This window comes from Convolutriloba macropyga, chromosome 8 (assembly GCF_964194025.1).
Source record: "Convolutriloba macropyga chromosome 8, txConMacr16.3, whole genome shotgun sequence".
NCBI classification, from domain to species: Eukaryota; Metazoa; Xenacoelomorpha; order Acoela; family Convolutidae; genus Convolutriloba; species Convolutriloba macropyga.
This window is the reverse complement of record NC_134475.1, coordinates 50,075,036-50,092,924: the sequence shown is the minus strand read 5'-3', so window position 1 is coordinate 50,092,924 and position 17,889 is coordinate 50,075,036. Positions and strand designations below refer to the sequence as shown.

Genomic DNA, 17,889 nt, shown 5'->3' with positions numbered 1-17,889 from the left:
CGCTCGCGGGAGAAAACTGGCAAATTTCGCAACATAATTGCTAAACTAGCTGTAAATAAGATAGCGTGAGTCCAAAACGGACAGCTGACAATGTTTCGGTTTTTGTTAAAAATGTGTCTCAGTAAAATTTGTTTTTAGAAAAAATGAAAAAAATCTAGCTTGGAAATAGAAACCTTCATTTTCTCTAGGTAGTGAACATAAATGTTTCAAAAGTATTGAGCCATCAGGTCCACAAAGTTCCATTAAATCTGTAAAAATAATACCATTTTTGGGGAAAAAAATTGAGAATCGAAAAGTTCAACATTACTTTTCTTGTATTCATTTGGATGCAATGTGATATCCCCGAGCAGTGGATTAGTCGTTTTAAAATAAAGGAGATTATCGACCAGGAGGATACCAATGTCTGATAGAAGAATATTTTTTTTTGAATTATCCTTAAAAGAAGAGCGAACCTGGTCCCAGAACTTCTAGGCTCTGAGGTATTGTAAAAAAATGACCTTTGAGGAAGCATGGGAGAAATTGATTAAATTTTACCACCGCCATTTTGTTTCCATGAAATTAACTTTTAATTTAAACGTTTTTATAGAAAGTAAAAGAAAATTCACAAAAAAATATTCATTGATTTGCCAAACAAGTGCCACAGGTATCAACGTGTGTTGGTTTCCCAATGTCCACAAAGAACTGACTATAGTGAAAAATTGCTGGAAAGTAGCTCTGCATCATCTTTCATCAGCAAAAAGAAGTCATAAGAGTTTGCAACTTCGCTCTAGAAAAACCAAACATATCGAAAGCTGCAATGCATAGTGCTTAACAGCCTAAAAAATATTCGATTTAAAAAAAACATATTAAAATTTGTCTTCTAGTTTCAAAAAATTTCACTTCTTTTATTCGGAATCTAAACTTTCAGAAATTAAAGTAGACAGATTTCAAAGCATCCGGTAGTTCTATTTTGTAGTATGCCATTAAACTGATAGATTAGAACAACACACATTTTTTCATTATACATCAACTTTTCAATCCGCTTGTAATTAATTATTTGTTCTAATGCTATTGATGCCAATTCCTCAGAAATTTAATCGAATTTTTGATAAATATTTTACCCTCTTGTAATTTTTAGTTTCATTTATTATTCTTACGCCACATAATTGCCGATAGTATGTGCTGCTGAGCAAGCAGATATTATAGATGTGTTTGTACATACTTTATGATGCTTTTTAATTTTTCAGAATTTCAATTTCATTTGGTTTTTCTGTCCTTCTTTTCGTGTGTCAATAGTTGCTTTCTCGACAATTTCCCCGATAAAATTCTCACTGAATAATCTTCCATTGTGATTGTGCTCAGCACACAACTGGCAAGACGTTAAGCAACTTTATTGTGACACCGTTATTTTTTGCGGGAATGAAAATAAAAAAGACAGAAGTTACAAAAACAGATGAATTTGTGTACTTTAAGGCTGTAATTGCACACCTGAAACAAAATTTTAACCTTTTCAATAAATGACAGTGGGAAATTTATGAAATAATTTCTATGAGTGAATTTTTGGAACTAATTTTCAATAAATTGGTCAATCTCATAAAGAAGTGTTGTTTGGATACGTTGACGCAATTCTTTTCGTTATATCTAATCGAAGTTGCTGTTTTGTTCTAATTTGATTTCCCTATGGCCTCCTTATTGATAATTGTTTCAAAAGCATACAATTTCTACTCATTTAATCAGCTAAACGTTAAAATGTTGCTACGTTTCAAAAAGAGTTTGTCATAACCAGTGGTCTGAAAAGAAATGTTTTTTAGGTCGTTAATTTTTTTAGGTTGCTCAGACGCTTTTCTTATGGTACGAAATATGTTGCTAAGGCAGTTGTGTTAACATTGTGCGATATCATTTCAGATATGCACGAACAGACTCGTGTGAATCTTTTTGTTTACTTTAACTTTGACATTTTTTAAAAATGGACCCAAAGGCAAATTTGTGAAATGGTTTCAATTGAATAAAAAAATTGTATATCTTTTGTCATATGCAAGCATTTAGCAATTTGGACGTCGAGCTGATTGAAAGATTATGTCAGAGTCAAAGCAAATAATTGATTGCAACAATCAGTTCAATTTGTATTTAAGCAAAATTAACCTAACTAAAAAGCAACCTTCTTCTAATTGGCTCTACTTTTAATCCGACTGAATTAAGTGTACCCACCATATTGTGGGCTTAGACATGTGTGCTTGTGTTTACGTGTCTGTGTGCATGGGCGCTAGCGAAAATGGCAGACGTACCAAAATATGGAAATATTTTTGCTGGCCCATCACAACTGAGAAAATGCGAGTATTGCTTTCTAGTGGAATGATTGCTCAACAAATTCTCCATTTTGCAAATAAAATACGAATATTACCGTAAAATTGCTCAGAAATTGCGACAAGCCAAAAGAGAAAAAATATATTTTTTGGGGGGAGCTGGTCTCACGTTCGGTTGTGATAGATTCACATCAAGTCCCACGGGCCACTGAGGCATGGCCATGGCCGGATGCGGTAAAAAATACAATCTAGAATTAATCTATGTCCAGTTTAGGTTAATTGAACGCATGAAAGCACAGTGTTTTAAATTTCTCAACCAATCACATTAGTTGAAATTTCTACATTTTGGTACGTCTGTTTGTTAAGACGTCGCCGTGTGCATGCTTGCGTGCGTATATATATATATATATATATATATATATATATATATATATATATGTGTGTGTGTGTGTGTGTGTGTGTGTGTGTGGTGTGTGTGCGTGTGTGTCTTTTAGTTTGTATGCGTGTGTGTTAAAACTTTAAAAACTTAAGAACACAAAGCAGGTCATTTCCAACATTCAATTGCTTAGTTGAAGATGAAGATCTATCTCATTTTGGATATAAAAGCTCCAGTTTTAGTGGAATAAAATTTATAGCAGTTTCCATATTCTCTCTTGTATGCATACTCTTTGCGAACACTTCGACACAATAAAAATATCATCTGAAGTAGAAAAGCGACATGAACAGACACGTTACCAAATCCGCAGACGATACTGAAGGACAAAGTGATGAGCATTTCTCCCAGTAAGTTTGGATGGCGGCACTTTCCCCAGAAGCCAGAACAGATGAAGGAACAGTTTGTTTTGTTGGAATTGTTCAGTTTGCAGTGGTCCAGGTAGTACACTTTGGGATGAGATGTCATCCTTCTGAAAGTGGGAACAACTCCATCCATCCTTCCTTCCAATAGAATACCTCTAAGTTTTATATTTCACTCAAATTCCAATTCTCCCCAAAGTCTTCAAAAAAGTAAAAAAAAGTTTAATTTTTTGAATTCTTTGAAATGTAACGGAAGCTTGCTAGGAGACTCAAGAACTTCCAATTTTTGACAATACGTATCCAGTACAATGAAAACACATGGAGGCTTGATGTGTCCTTCATCATGCAGTTAAAAAGCTAAGATGACCCACCCACTCTTCCCCTCTCGCAAATCAGCGTGTATATATGCTTCCTTCATTTGGCGTAAGTCTTTTTTTTTGGGATGACCAAGTCCTAATGCACACAAAGCAATTAAGGCATCTTAAACGGTAAAGCGAGGATTTTGAAAGAAAAATCAATTCTTTCCCAAAAAAGAACCGCCTCGAAAGTATAGACCATTGTACCCTTGTCGAAAGTACAGACCAATGATGTAAGAGTGGGGCTGCAATGGGAGGATTTTTTAGGAAAATGCAGCTCAAAACTTAGGTCTTTTTGGGCTGCATTGGGCTTCCAAGGGGGGGGGGGGGTAAAATGGTGTAAGAGTGAGGTGGTAAAAGACAAATTAACCCCCCACTCTTACATCTTTTTTGGTCTGCCAAGGGGGGTAAAACGATGTAAGAGTTGGGGGGTAATTTGTCTTTTACCCCCTCACTCTCACACCATTTTACCCCCTTGGCAGACCAAAAAAGATGTAAGAGTGGGGGTTAATTTGCCTTTTACCCCCTCACTCTTACACCATTTTACCACCCTTGGAAGCCCAATGCAGCCCAAAAAGACGTAAGAGATTTGAGCTGCATTTTCCTGAAAAATACTTCCATTGCAGCCCCACTCTTACGTCATTTTACCCCCCTTGGCAGCCCAACTCTTACATCATTTTACCCCCTCTGAACAAATTACCCCCTCACTCTTACACCATTTTACTCCCCTTGGCAGCCCAACTCTTACATCAATTTACCCCCTCTGAACAAATTACCCCCTCACTCTTACACCATTTTACCTCCACTGCAGCCCACTCTTACATGGCAATTTCAGTCATGGGGGGTAATTCCTTAAAAGTCCTCCCATTGCAGCCCATTGCAGCCCATTGCAGCCCACTCCTACATGGCAATTTCAGTCAGGGGGGTAATTCCTTAAAAGTCCTCCCATTGCAGACCATTGCAGCCCACTCTTACATGACAATTTCAGTCATGGGGGGTAATTCTTGAAAACTCCTCCCATTGCAGCCCATTGCAGCCCACTCTTACATGGCAATTTCAGTCAGGGGGGTAATTTCTTAAAATTCCTCCCATTGCAGCCCATTGCAGCCCACTCTTACATGACAATTTCAGTCATAGGGGTAATTCCATAAAAGTCCTCCCATTGCAGCCCATTGCAGCCCACTTTTACATGACAATTTCAGTCTTCGGGGGTAATTCCTGAAAATGCCTCCCATTGCAGCCCATTGCAGCCCACTCTTACATGGCAATTTCAGTCAGGGGGGGGGGTAATTCCTTAAAAGTCCTCCCTTTGCAGCCCATTTCAGCCCAATCTTAAATGGCAATTTCAGTCAGGGGGGATAATTCCTTAAAACTCCTCCCATTGCAGCCAATTGCAGCCCACTCTTACATGGCAATTTTAGTCAGGGGGTAATTCCTTAAAAGTGCTCCCATTGCAGCCCATTGCAGCCCGCTCTTACTTGACATTTTCAGTCATGGGGGTAATTCCTTAAATTTCCTTCCATTGCAGCCCACTCTTACATGACAATTTCAGTCATGGGGGGTATTTCCTTAAAACTCCTTCCATCGCAGCCCATTGCAGCCCACTTTTACATGACAATTTCAGTCTTCGGGGGTAATTCCTGAAAACGCCTCCCATTGCAGCCCCTTGCAGCCCATACTTACATGGCAATTACAGTCATGGGGGGTAATTCTTTAAAAGTCCTCACCTTGCAGCCCATTGCAGCCCACTCTTACATGGCAATTTCAGTCAGGGGGCTAATTCCTTAAAAGTCCTCCCATTGCAGCCCAGTGCAGCCCACTCTTACATGGCAATTTCAGTCATGGGAGGTAACTCCTGAAAACTCCTCCCATTGCAGTTTATTGCAGCCCACTCTTACATGGCAATTTCAGTCAGGGGGTAATTCCTTAAAAGTCCCCCCATTGCAGCCCACTCTTACATGGCAATTTCAGTCAGGGGGGGTAATTCCTTAAAAGTCCTCCCATTGCAGCCCACTCTTACATGACAATTTCAGTCATGGGGGTAATTCCGTAAAAATCTTCCCATTGCAGCCCATTGCAGCCCACTCTTACATGGCAATTTCAGTCAGGGGGGTAATTCCTTAGAATTCCTCCCATTGCATCCCACTCTTACATGACAATTTTAGTCATGGGGGGTAATTCCTGAAAACTCCTCCCATTGAGCCCATTGCAGCCCACTCTTACATGGCAATTTCAGTCAGGGGGGGGGGGGTAATTCCTTAAAACTCCTCCCATTGCAGCCCATTGCAGCCCACTCTTACATGGCAATTTCAATCATGGGGGTAATTCCTTAAAAGTCCTCCCATTGCAGCCCATTGCAGCCCACTCTTACATGTCAATTTCAGTCAGGGGGGGGGGGTTATTCCTTAAAAGTCCTCACATTGCAGCCCATTGCAGCCCATTGCAGCCCACTCTTACATGGCAATTTCAGTCAGGGGGGGGGGATAATTCCTTAAAACTCGTCCCATTGCAGCCAATTGCAGCCCACTCTTACATGACAATTTCAGTCATGGGGGGTAATTCCTTAAAATTCCTCCCATTGCAGCCAATTGCAGCCCACTCTTACATGACAATTTCAGTCATGGGGGGTAATTCCTTAAAATTCCTCCCATTGCAGCCCATTGCAGCCCACTCTTACATGGCAATTTCAGTCATGGGGGTAATTCCTTAAAAGTCCTCCCATTGCAGCTCATTGCAGCCCACTCTTACATGTCAATTTCAGTCAGGGGGGGGGGGTTATTCCTTAAAAGTCCTCACATTGCAGCCCATTGCAGCACATTGCAGCCCACTCTTACATGGCAATTTCAGTCATGGGGGGTAATTCCTGAAAACTCCTCCCATTGCAGTTTATTACAGCCCACTCTTACATGGCAATTTCAGTCAGGGGTTAATTCCTTAAAAGTCCTCCCATTGCAGCCCACTCTTAAATGGCAATTTCAGTCGGGGGGGGGGGGGTAATTACTTAAAAGTCCTCCCATTGCAGCCCATTGCAGTCCGCTCTTACATGACAATTTCAGTCTTGGGGGGTAATTCCTGAAAACTCCTCCCATTGCAGCCTATTGCAGCCCAATCTTAAATGGCAATTTCAGTCAGGGGGGGGGGGTAATTCCTTAAAACTCGTCCCATTGCAGCCAATTGCAGCCCACTCTTACATGACAATTTCAGTCATGGGGGGTAATTCCTTAAAATTCCTCCCATTGCAGCCCATTGCAGCCCACTCTTACATGGCAATTTCAGTCATGGGGGTAATTCCTTAAAAGTCCTCCCATTGCAGCTCATTGCAGCCCACTCTTACATGGCAATTTCAGTCAGGGGGGGGGGGGGGTAATTCCTTAAAAGTCCTCCCATTGCAGCCCAACTCTTACATCATTTTACCCCCTCTGAACAAATTACCCCCACACTCTTACATCAATTTACCCCCCATAGACAAATTACCCCCATTCTTACATCAAAATGGGAGGATTTTAGGGAGGACATTCGACCCGGGTAGTGTAATTATAATAATTGGTGGGTCTATTTGTTTAGCTGTTTGATGAAGTTAACACCAAATGGCCTTCAGCTTAAAAAATAAGGTTTATTCAATCTACTTTTGAATATAGAAAAATATTCTAATACAAACAAATTTGCTCTCATATTTTCATGAGAAGTTATCGCGGCTTAACATACAACGGGGAAAACCAAAAAACTTTTTATTCACATGGAAAGGAATGGAATCAGTCCCTGAAAATGGTCTTCTGTTTGACTGATACATAGAGCAAATAGTGTCCAATGAAGAAGACCAGAGCACCCACTGAAATGCCTGGAATATTCGTCATGATGAAGCTGTCCATCTTTTCAGTCAAATCGAACAAGTAATGGGATTGGAGTCCGTAACAAAAGGGGATAAAGACTAGAGAATACCAAGCATGCATGTACCCAAAACCATCCCTCGTGTATCGAAATGTGACCAAAAAGTCAATTTCCAAGTTCATAGCTTGTAAAACATAACAAAAATGTAGTATGCAAATTGCAATAAATGAGCAGTTGAGATGTCGCCCCGATTCTAAATGGTGCAGTAAAAGTAGCCAATCAGAGCACACTAAACCAATCAGACCCGGGCGAAGGGACAGAAATCGTTTCATGTCGATTCCCCGAATTAAGGGATGCGTCGCTTTTCCCACAAAAAAGTTGAATATTTCGAATCCAACCTTTGCATCGCCGCTTAAATGCTCCGTTTTGAAACTGTTCAAATGAAGTGATAATGCTAACAAGAATGTGTAAACTAAGTTTTGTAACTGTTTCCTTTTCCCCGATAGTGTTTGATAATTTATGGTAAAAAATTGATGGTCAAATAAAAATTGTATTGGCTATATTCTGACCTCTTATTAATTTATACGAAATATTATCGAGTCTTTACCATTAAAGCAACCCTCCCATTACGTTATTTAACACTAAACTGTGTGTGTGTGTGTGGGGGGGGGGAGGGGGGTGGGGTGGGCGAGGAGTGAGGAGAGGGAGGATAACATGAAAGAAAGATCTCTATAACGGAGTGCAAAAACTAGCACTAATTTAACCAAAGATGGCAATAAAAACAAAAAAAAAAAACAAAATAAAAATTTTGATTTTGTTTTAAGGGGAAAGGAAACACTTCCCTAAAGAGGCCACACAAAGTGACATGAAATAGTCATAAACTGTTAGTAATGATGTGTAAGGTAATAAAAATAACAGGAAAATTAACGACAGTGAAATGTAAAGAGCAAAAACTGCGTTGTGTCGAACACAAACATGTTCGCCTGTTTCGTTGTTTTCGTACCTAGCCAGCGCACCCACCGGAGCTCCGGCCAACACTAGCTGGACACAGTACCAAACGGAAACCATGATAAAGGATTCGACATTTACCAGTTCAAATATGTCTGTATAGGTGTCAGGACAAAATACCCAACTCCAAAATACTAAATGTGATAAAAAATACACAAAATACACCCAATATTTTACCCCATTTTTAAAATGATTGATACTGTATAAAAGTAAGTTTACCAAGTTCTAATCGTACGACTTGTTCATTTGGCTATGCCTCAGCGGTCCTTTGGACTCGATAGGAGACTATTTGCAACCGAACATCAGATCAAACTATCAACTAAATTTTAAAACGGCAGGCTTCCAATGCCAACTGCCAACTGGTAATCGGAGTATTGAATGAAAAGATAATAAATTGGTTATAATGGCATAAGGAATATCCCTCCCTGGATGCCCCAGTATGAAAGTCGGCAGGACCATACCTATGAGGACTCAGAGGGATCATACCTATGACCAGACTGCACCACACGGAAAATGCTTATGTCCAGAAATGATAAGAAATACTCGATTATGATTGGCTAAAAATAAAAGGTATTTCTCGCTGAAAAGATTGATCGTTTACCTTCTCGGTAACAGAGGGCACAAACGGAAAAAAAATCCTCGAAAACAATGCGTTAGAGAAATTTTGTTTAAAAACTTTCTATAAATATGAAAATGCGTCTGGAGACGAACGCATTAAAGTCTGGACATAAGCACCTCTGAGCATACAAACAAAGAGCAAAAAACATTTTAACGGAAAAAATTCCGTTGCACTCACCAAAATCTGATGTACGCACGAATGTACGCACGTCTGATGTCTTGACATACTCACTTTTGAACGCACAAAGAACGCGAAGGAAGTTTTGGACGCGCAGCAGTCGACTGTTGTATGTCCGAATTTTTATTTGTTCTTAGTGCCTTCAAAAGTGGGTTTGTCAAGACATCAGACGTGCGTACATTTGTGCGTACATCTTACAGAATTTCGTTCTTTCAAATGGCTTTTGCTTTTTTTTAGTATGTTCAGAAGTGTTTATGTCCAGAATTTTATGCGTTCGTTTTCAGACTTATCTCCATATTTATAGAAATAGCTTCTAAACAAAATTTTTGCATTGCATTGTGGCTGTTTTCCGTTTGTGCCTTCTGTTACCAAGTAAATAAAAGACCAATCTATTCAACAAGAAATGCGTCTCCTTTTAGTCAAACGGAATCGAGTATTTCTAAACAATCAAGTATGTATAAAATCTGTTCTATATTGCGTAGACAACTCAAACATTGTGCCAACAACATAAAGTCTTTGAACCTACTACTATGCTAAATCGATTGCGCTCGTTTTAGGTTAATATTTTCAAGTTTGAAAAACATCTCGGTGACCGATCTGAGACTAAGTCTGTTAAAAATGTTGCTAGATTTGCCGTTTTTTGTTCGTTCGCTTTTGCTTTTGATCTTGGGAGCTAAGATTTTGTTTATCGCCGTTATTATGCTATTGATTGTACAATTTTGAATACCAAAAAAGAATTATAAAACGTTACGATAGAGTGTTTTCACTTGTATTTTATTGCACCGCTCTTTTGCGGAATTTTTCGTTAATTGTTCCGACCCCTCTCGAGGGGGGGGGGAGGAACTATATACTCAAATGGGTTTTTTTGTTCAGTCAATTTTGGCCGATCGATATATTCATCGTAGAGAGTTGAGACTGGTATCATTAGAAAGCTTGTCCAGCGTAGAATATCGAATTAAAATTTGTTTAATTTTCGCTTTTGAGATGGAGATATCGAGGTTTAAACTTTCGAGAAAATAGAGTGAATTCTGTTGATTTCATTCACCTTTTTTCGGAATTTTCGACTAAAATTTCGGCAATTTTGATAAAATTTTATTAAATTTTTCAAAAAAATGTTGTTGATTTTACGTTTAAAGACAAAATATATTGTCGGCTATTTTAATTGAATTTTTTTGTCACAAATTCCGGCTAAATATTTCACAAAAATCAGATTCTTTCATCAAAAACAGCACGAAATAAGTTTCTTTAGTCCACTCTGATTAAATTTGCGGGAAGAGCACAACCAAACACCACTAACACAATCTTTGTAGACTAAAAGGGGGCTAATTCCACTTCAACTTCCGTTGAGAGTGCTCTGTAAATAAAATTTTGCCGCTTTTGCTAACTTTTGTTTGATTATCAAAAACGCAGAATTTATTTTTGAATATGTAACTAACAAAATAATTATATCAATGGCATTCCAAAAATTAAATATTCCTAATGGAAAATCAGCATTAGCAGAACTAGTTCTGTACCAATCTTGGACCGTTACAATCCAGAAATAATTTGGATTGTCATCAGTCGGTTTTATTAAAAAAATTCGATCTTTTTTATATTAATTAATTAACAGAATATTTCAAATCAAAGCTCAGTGATAGGTCCTATTGGCTTCTTTATTAGCTCAAAATAATATATTTAGTTGATTTCTTGAAAGCTTATGGTCGTTTTGGCTTTAAAAATATTTGATTTTTAAATAAAAAATGGCTTATTGAACTTTGCCTCCATTTTTCTCTTAATTTGGTCAGCTTGTAGCTTAGTGTCAGATATCAAAGAGTGCTCCCTCTTTCTGCTGAATTCAATTTTAGTCGTTATTGTGGTTTTTCGCCTTAAGTTATGGTGTTCTGTCTTTGATACTACTAGATTTCACAATTTTTTTTTAATTTTTAGGTAGTTGCCCATTTTTCATGTTTTCTACTTTTTTCAAATTATCACGTTATTGTCAGTTCCTGTATCACATTTTTTGGTTTCAAAATAACGCACAATTTATAATATTTAAATCCTTAAAGATATAGACTGTGGTTCTTTGCCGCTTCGACAGTACTTTCTCGAAGAATTTAATTGAATTTTTTAATTTTGTCTTTAACTGTGGTTTTTACTTCGTCTTTTTAGTCGTATTTAATTTCCTGTACAATGACCCGGTTTGATTGGCTTTTCCTGGAAAAGTAGATGAGCCGATATTCTAATAATAGCAGATAGATAATGGCTTTCATGACTTTGAAAACAATTGTTTTCCAAAATGAAAAAAAAACAATTCAACTTCGCAACTTTGTTCCTTTTATTGTCTGTTTTTTACCTGGTCTCGTTAATTAAAGGTTAAAGATGACATTATATTTGTCAAAGGAGGTTGTCAAAAGGGATTGTTGTCACAAATTCTAATGTTTTTAAAGAATTCGTTATGACTTTACTGGCTTCGACACGGGTTTTTCACAAAAAAATGTAAATTAATTTTGTCATATTTTACGTTCTTTTTGTAGACGTAAGACATATTCTGGATGATTGCAGGCCTCAAGGGCTTCCCTTGGAAGAATGGACGAACCTATTCAAGTTTTTTATTTTGTAATTAATGGCTTTGATGTCTTTTGAAATAAATTTTTTTGAAAAAAACAAGTATTACATAATTTTTATTTTTTTTTGTCTAATTGTTGAAATTTTTCATTGATAGAGGCCACATAATACATTATTGGAGTTTGACGATGGTGCAATCGAACATATTTTGGGGGCCAAAGTATGGCTTTAGGGCTTCAAAGCATTTTCTGACAAGTTTTAATTGATTTTTAGTTTGTTGTCTATTTATTGTTCTTTTTGTAACTGCAAAAAAATTTGATTACAAAGAAGTCTTAATTCCCTTCTAGAGAAGCATTGTTAATTGTAAACCTATGGGATGTTTTAGTTGATTCCTAACGGTTTTCAGTACTTATTTGTTTTTATTTGTTTTTTTAAAAAAAATTCCGCGAATTTTTTATTTGTTTTTTTTTTAAAAAATTCAGCGAATTTTCTAACTTTAAAGTTTCTGTTCTTTTTTGTCTAATTCTTACCAAGCTTTATTATGAACTGGTGAATAACCGTTTTTTCCGGTGAATTACAGGTTATTTTGTTTATTTTCAGTTTTATCTGGCCCTATTTTGACTTTGTTATTAAGTTTTGTTTTTTAAAACGGACATAAATTTTTTGATGTAATTAATGTTTGTTGTTGTTGTTTGATTTTGCCGTTCGTCTTCGCTCCTTTTCTTAATATCGGCATATCTCATCAATCTAATGCATCATTTTTTACTCCACTGAGTTATTTGCTTTTGAGGCTATCTTTTTTTCATACACCAGTTTTTTTTTTTGAAAAATACTTGAATTTTTTGTGTTTTTCTATCTGTTCCTCATTTGGTAGACAATTATGCCAAAATTATGGATGAGCGGGGTCGGAACCTTATGTGCGATCGCACATTACAGAGCCGCCTTGTTATTAAAAAGTTCTATCCAGGTGTGCAACCTAATTCCAAGAACGGTAGTATAGCTTCCTTCTTTTGCCCCGCTGCTTTACCCGTCCATTCGCTTGGCTGATCGAAATTCATTTCAATTCAACTGTGAGCCTCCGACATTGTTTAGCTCTGCCCTGCTCTGCTTTGACTTCTAACGAAGACCTTACACATGTTGCCCGGCACCGACTCTAATTGTAAAAGTGGACGAAAATGCTCTTGGAAGGTTACTCAACTCGAATAGTGAAGAGGCTTTTTTCACATTTTTTTGGGTTAGGTGCTGTTTATATATAGAGACAACTGTGATCAGATTAAAACCAGACAATGAGAACAAGCTGTGGCTTTTAAAGGTTCCGATTTTTACACCAGACTGTGGACAATCAATCAAGGGGAACGAAGAAGGTATCAGAAGCCGCTTAGATCACAAGTATCCAGAGACCGCGGTTGGGCTAACCTTCACAGCACAGCCGACCACGTATCGAATAGTGTTGTTACTACAAGTGGAAGTGGGGCAAAATCGTCCAGTTCCTCAGTGGTGCTAGCAGAAGTTTTGGGGAACGTGCAATAGATACATCTTACGGCCATGTGCGCAAAGTTGGCAACGAAACAAACTTTGCTTATATTTTTCAATCAATCGGCTTGTCCAAAACTTTATGCGCATTGCTACAATTGACAGAATGAAAGTAAGTAATCACTCGCAATTGTTTTTTTATTTGTAGAGCTTTCCGATTATGGCAATAAAAAACTAAGTAGCATGCAAAATTAGCTGATACCTCACAATAAAGTTGAACCTTGCACTTAAAAAATGCGCTCAAAAACTTGTTAGACCCATCCGAACTTTACCCAACTTTACTTCTAAATTTTTGATGTTTTAGATTGATAAATTTAACCCGACAAATCTAGCCAACCCCCCTACCTTGCACGGCCTTATATCTATTCTTTTCAGGTAATTTTCAATTTTTCTGGTCTCCAAAAACCTACAACATACATTTTTTTTCAGAAAAAGATCGAACATGAACGTTTTTGCTCAAAAAGACGAGAATTGACCAAATTGCTTTTTTTGGAGTTTTCCGTCTGTGCCCTCCGCCCCACAGACTCCCAGGTTAATGGGTGCATATTTTTTGCACCCCCAGATGCAATTGCAACATTTTAATATAATGATTTACTGCATAATGGCACGTGCTCTGTAACTGGGCTGCGCATGACGTACTGGGGGACACAAAAGGAAAAGATCCAATATCGTTTATAGATGCTTTAAAATAAAATAAATAAAGGAGGTAAATAAAAATTTAATAATCATGGTCAATGAGCTGCGCAATTGTAACTGGTGCGAACCGTCCAGGTAACTGCGCATATTTTTGGTTGTTCTCGTTATGACGCCATGAAATTACCCCCCTTATGGTATAAATAAGGTAATTACGGTCCAATGGAAGGCAAGATGCTGCATGCAACTCAATCAGCGCTCCACACTTTGCTACTTAAAGTGAGTTGATGTTTCATATGTAAAAAGCTTTCACTTCACTGGGCACTCTAGTATGAGAGTTGAATCAATGATAAGGGCAATTTCTTGTGGATCTTTTTCAACTTCGATATTTTGTGCGCTCAAGTGGTCCATTTGTTGAAACTTTTGGTCATTCGAAGTTGCTTATAGCCGGCCCTTTGAGTGTTCAAAGTTGCCTATGTTTTTGGGCATACGAATGTGCCTGTTTCCAAACTTCAAACTTTCTTGCGTTTATTCGTGTCGTTCCCATTATAGCCCCCCCCCCCCCCCCAGCTTTGTGGTCAGATAACCTATAGCCCCCCATCATGGTAAATATACCATAATGGGGGCTATATTTTCATGGGGGGGGGGGGGGGGGCTATAATGGGAAAGACCCGTTTAATCAACATTTCAGACTGCCATTTTGAATACTTGAGCCCAATCTACCTCCTTGTGCGCACATTTTAGTGTGAATATATCAAAATTTGAGACCTCAACCTGGGTACCCGGACCCAAATGCCATAGTAAAACATTTTTGATTCATGATATTCCATTAGTAAAACGTTAAATCAGTACTGAATCAGAGTATCCTAAGGGTAATTAACCTCTCATTATGTACAAAAAAACCCAGAACTAGTTTTTTTCATGTTTTTATCATAAATCCCTTATAAACATACTGTGTTGACTTTTTGCTGATTAGAATAAAATGAAATTTTCGAAAATTTTGCTGATCAGAATAAAATGAAATTTTCCAAAATCTTAAAAATTGAAAATTGCAACAATCTTGCATATCCGACAGCTATCTTGCAGGACCTTGCAAGATAGCCTCCGGATATGCAAGATTCTTGTAAGATAAGCGTTTGCACGATTCTTGGATGATTTTGTTATTAAGGCTCCGGAATTGAACTAAGGTTTTGCATAGAGGGTATTTTGGCATTGTATAAACTGTCATGTAACCGTCTGTATCATAAATACTGTCCCAACAGATAACTCCCAAAACACAATCTTCCGATTTATAAGAGGCTATTACAACTAATGGGATAATATTCATAATAAATATTAGAAATAGAATCAATAAAGCGAGAGGTAATGATTTCAAAAACTCGGTTAACGCTTGGGAAACGTTTGGTGGAATTGTAAACAGTTCTCTGAGGTTTGCCAATAAATTCTTCAGAGCACTTTGTAGTCGGGCAAATAAACCTTTAACGGGGAGGGAACTGTTTCTTCCCCACGTTTTTTATATCCATCTGTAGTCGGCTTTTTATCTATTTATGGATCGGATCTTTTCCGTTGGAGCCCCCCCCCCCAGCTTATTGGGTGCATATTATTTGCACCCCCCAGACGCACGTGCCATTATTTTTACATAATGATTTGCCATGTAATGACACGTGCTCTGTAACTGGGTGGTGCATAACGTACTGGGGGGGGGGGGGGCACAAACGTAAAAGATCGAATGTGGGTGGGTGCGGGGGGGGGGGGGGGGGCGATGGATCCTAGAATTAGTTGGTTCAGACATGGAGCGGCCTTAATGAAAACAAAATTCGTTTGCAAATGGTAGATTAAACAGTTCCCTTTAACGTCTGTTTGTGATATTGAAGGTCTTGATGGTCTGGAAAACCTTGGAATAGAAGGATAAAATCGACCGAATAGTTCTGTCTCCGCCGGAACACACTCAGTTTCTTCGCCTTGTTTCACTCTCCGGATCGAATATCTGGACAGAAGCTGTCGTATTGAGCCAGCTTTGATTACAGTATCGGCAACTTCTGGCTCCTGGAGAGCTGTTTCCTTTTTCCCCGGTAGAAGTTGATTGGTTCTATTCGGAGAAAATAACTCCTCGCTCTTAGAGCACTTCCAGCTTTCTTGTCCCCTCATTATGGTATCTACGGTAAATGAAGTGGAGGGGGTGGCTATGCATAATTAAGATTAGCTGGGCCCCAACTTGGGGGCGGGGTTGCAAATAGGGGTGTTGCCATTATAGCACCAGCTAAATGCTTATATACCGTAGCCCCGCGAATTACCGTAAATATACCATGTGGGGGGATGTAATTTCTTTGGGGGGGGGGGGGGCATAAAGATCCGGTACAAAAGAAACAATGCGTCTTTTCCATTATAGGACCCCATTAAATTATAGCTCCCATTATGGGTTGTTTGTTTACCATGACTGGGAAATATGTTGTAGCTGGGTATGGGGGGCTATAACGGGAAAGACATTTTAACACAGTCGTGCTTTATAACAGCACATAATTTGTAAATGGGCGTCTTAAAAAACACGGAGATAGATCCGAACAGAGTTATAAAAACTGGATCTTTTCCGTTCGTGCCCCCCCCCCCCCAGCTTAGTGCGTGCATATTATTTTTGCAACCCCCAGACGCACGTGCTATTTTTTAAATAATAATTTACTGTGCAATGACGCGTGCTCTGTAATTAGGGGTGCATAACGTACTGGGTGGGCACAAACGGAAAAGATCCTAAAAGCTTATTTTCACTCCCAGTTCCTCGGCCTATGAAAGGAAACAGCTGTGTTCCTGAGGTTTGACAAAACGTTTGCGGAGGAATCCAGGCATCATGTTCCGAGCCATTGATATGTAACCTTTCTCAGGTTTGTTTCTAGCATTTGTTGAGACATTGTTCTGCTCCTCGACTGAATTGCATGAGCTGTTGCGATGGAAGACATTCCTCATTGTAGTCAGCCAAAAAGTTTTCAGCTCAGAATTATATCACGTTCAATCCCATTACATAATCAGAGGTTGATTAAAACCACGTGCTTCGAAAAAAGAACTTTTAACTGCATATGAAGTGACCAGTCAAATGGAAAGCTGGTTAAACCAATGCCTAGAGATATTAGATTTATTCTGAACCCCTGCCCCCCCCCCCCGCTCCAGCTTAGCAGACATCTAACTTTGATGCCCCCAGGTACACGTGTTATTTTTTACAAAGTAACTTGTTATATAACGCATCAATTGTAAATGGAGGTTTAAAAACAATGCGAGTGGACAGGTGCACGTGATCTGTATCTGGTCTGGGGGTGAATAACGTACCGGTGGGGGCTGGCACAGAACGAAAACATTCCAGAGTATGTGATCTGTATCGAGCATATTCCTTAATTTCTGCAGTACATTATAGGGTTTTTGCCAAATATAGCCGCGTGAAAGAGTTTCAAACAATTGAACTGTTTTTTGGCGCATTTAATGCTAAATTGTTGAAGTTTTCACTGAATGCAAATCACGTACGCTTAGTTCAGATCAACAAACATTTTGATGAGTAAGATTTAGGGGAAAATATTTCACTTTTGCGTAATTGTACCCCAATTTTCATTTACTTTAGAACTGTCCTCATGTTCACAACCAGAGGCACTTACAATAAAAGACAATTTTGCACTAGAGCATGAACATGTTTTTTGTTGTACTTCTGTTATTACGTAATTACATTTTGTTTATTTCAGACGGTTAACGAAAACCTACTTTTTAATGCAGGGCAGGGTTCACATTACCAATGTAATGTTTTTTTAACAGAAAAAAAAGCTGATTGCATTAGATTCTATTTGATTGCTTTAAAAAGGCAATGTGCACTGTTGATATAGATATAGAGATGAAGTCACTATAATCTAAATTGATTTTAACCTGAAAATCGACAATTCTTTGAACAAATGGTCTCGAGTAATTCAATATTTGAAAAACATCAAATTTCGGCAAATTTGATAAATCGGTGAGTCTCGAAATGATAACACGACCAAAACAAACCAAAAATAGCAGAACTAAGACAGGGAGGCTCAGTATTGTGTGTTTGCACATAAGGTTCCGACCCCGTTTATCCACAAGTTTGGCTTTATTTTCAACA

The 17,889-nt window shown here is 38.3% G+C and overlaps 1 protein-coding gene across 1 annotated transcript; it reads right to left on the bottom strand.

The window, feature by feature from the left end:
- Positions 1-2,826: 2,826 nt before the first annotated feature.
- On the bottom strand, positions 2,827-15,253 carry LOC142345095 (delta(14)-sterol reductase LBR-like). Its single transcript, XM_075397180.1, has 4 exons — positions 15,009-15,253; positions 8,108-8,364; positions 7,196-7,737; positions 2,827-3,235 (listed from the first exon to the last, which is right to left on the bottom strand). The coding sequence occupies exons 1-4, from the start codon at positions 15,100-15,102 to the stop codon at positions 2,866-2,868; spliced, it is 1,263 nt and encodes a 420-aa protein (XP_075253295.1). The 5' UTR covers positions 15,103-15,253; the 3' UTR covers positions 2,827-2,865.
- Positions 15,254-17,889: the final 2,636 nt, after the last annotated feature.

Coding starts and splice junctions, on each gene's coding strand:
- LOC142345095 (XM_075397180.1), bottom strand. CDS start 15,102: ATGAATATTATCCCATTAGTTGTAATAGCCTCTTATAAATCGGAAGAT. Junction 8,365..15,008: donor CAGTATTTATGATACAGACG/GTTACATGACAG, acceptor ACACCTATACAG/ACATATTTGAACTGGTAAAT. Junction 3,236..7,195: donor GTCAAACAGAAGACCATTTT/CAGGGACTGATT, acceptor TATAAAACTTAG/AGGTATTCTATTGGAAGGAA.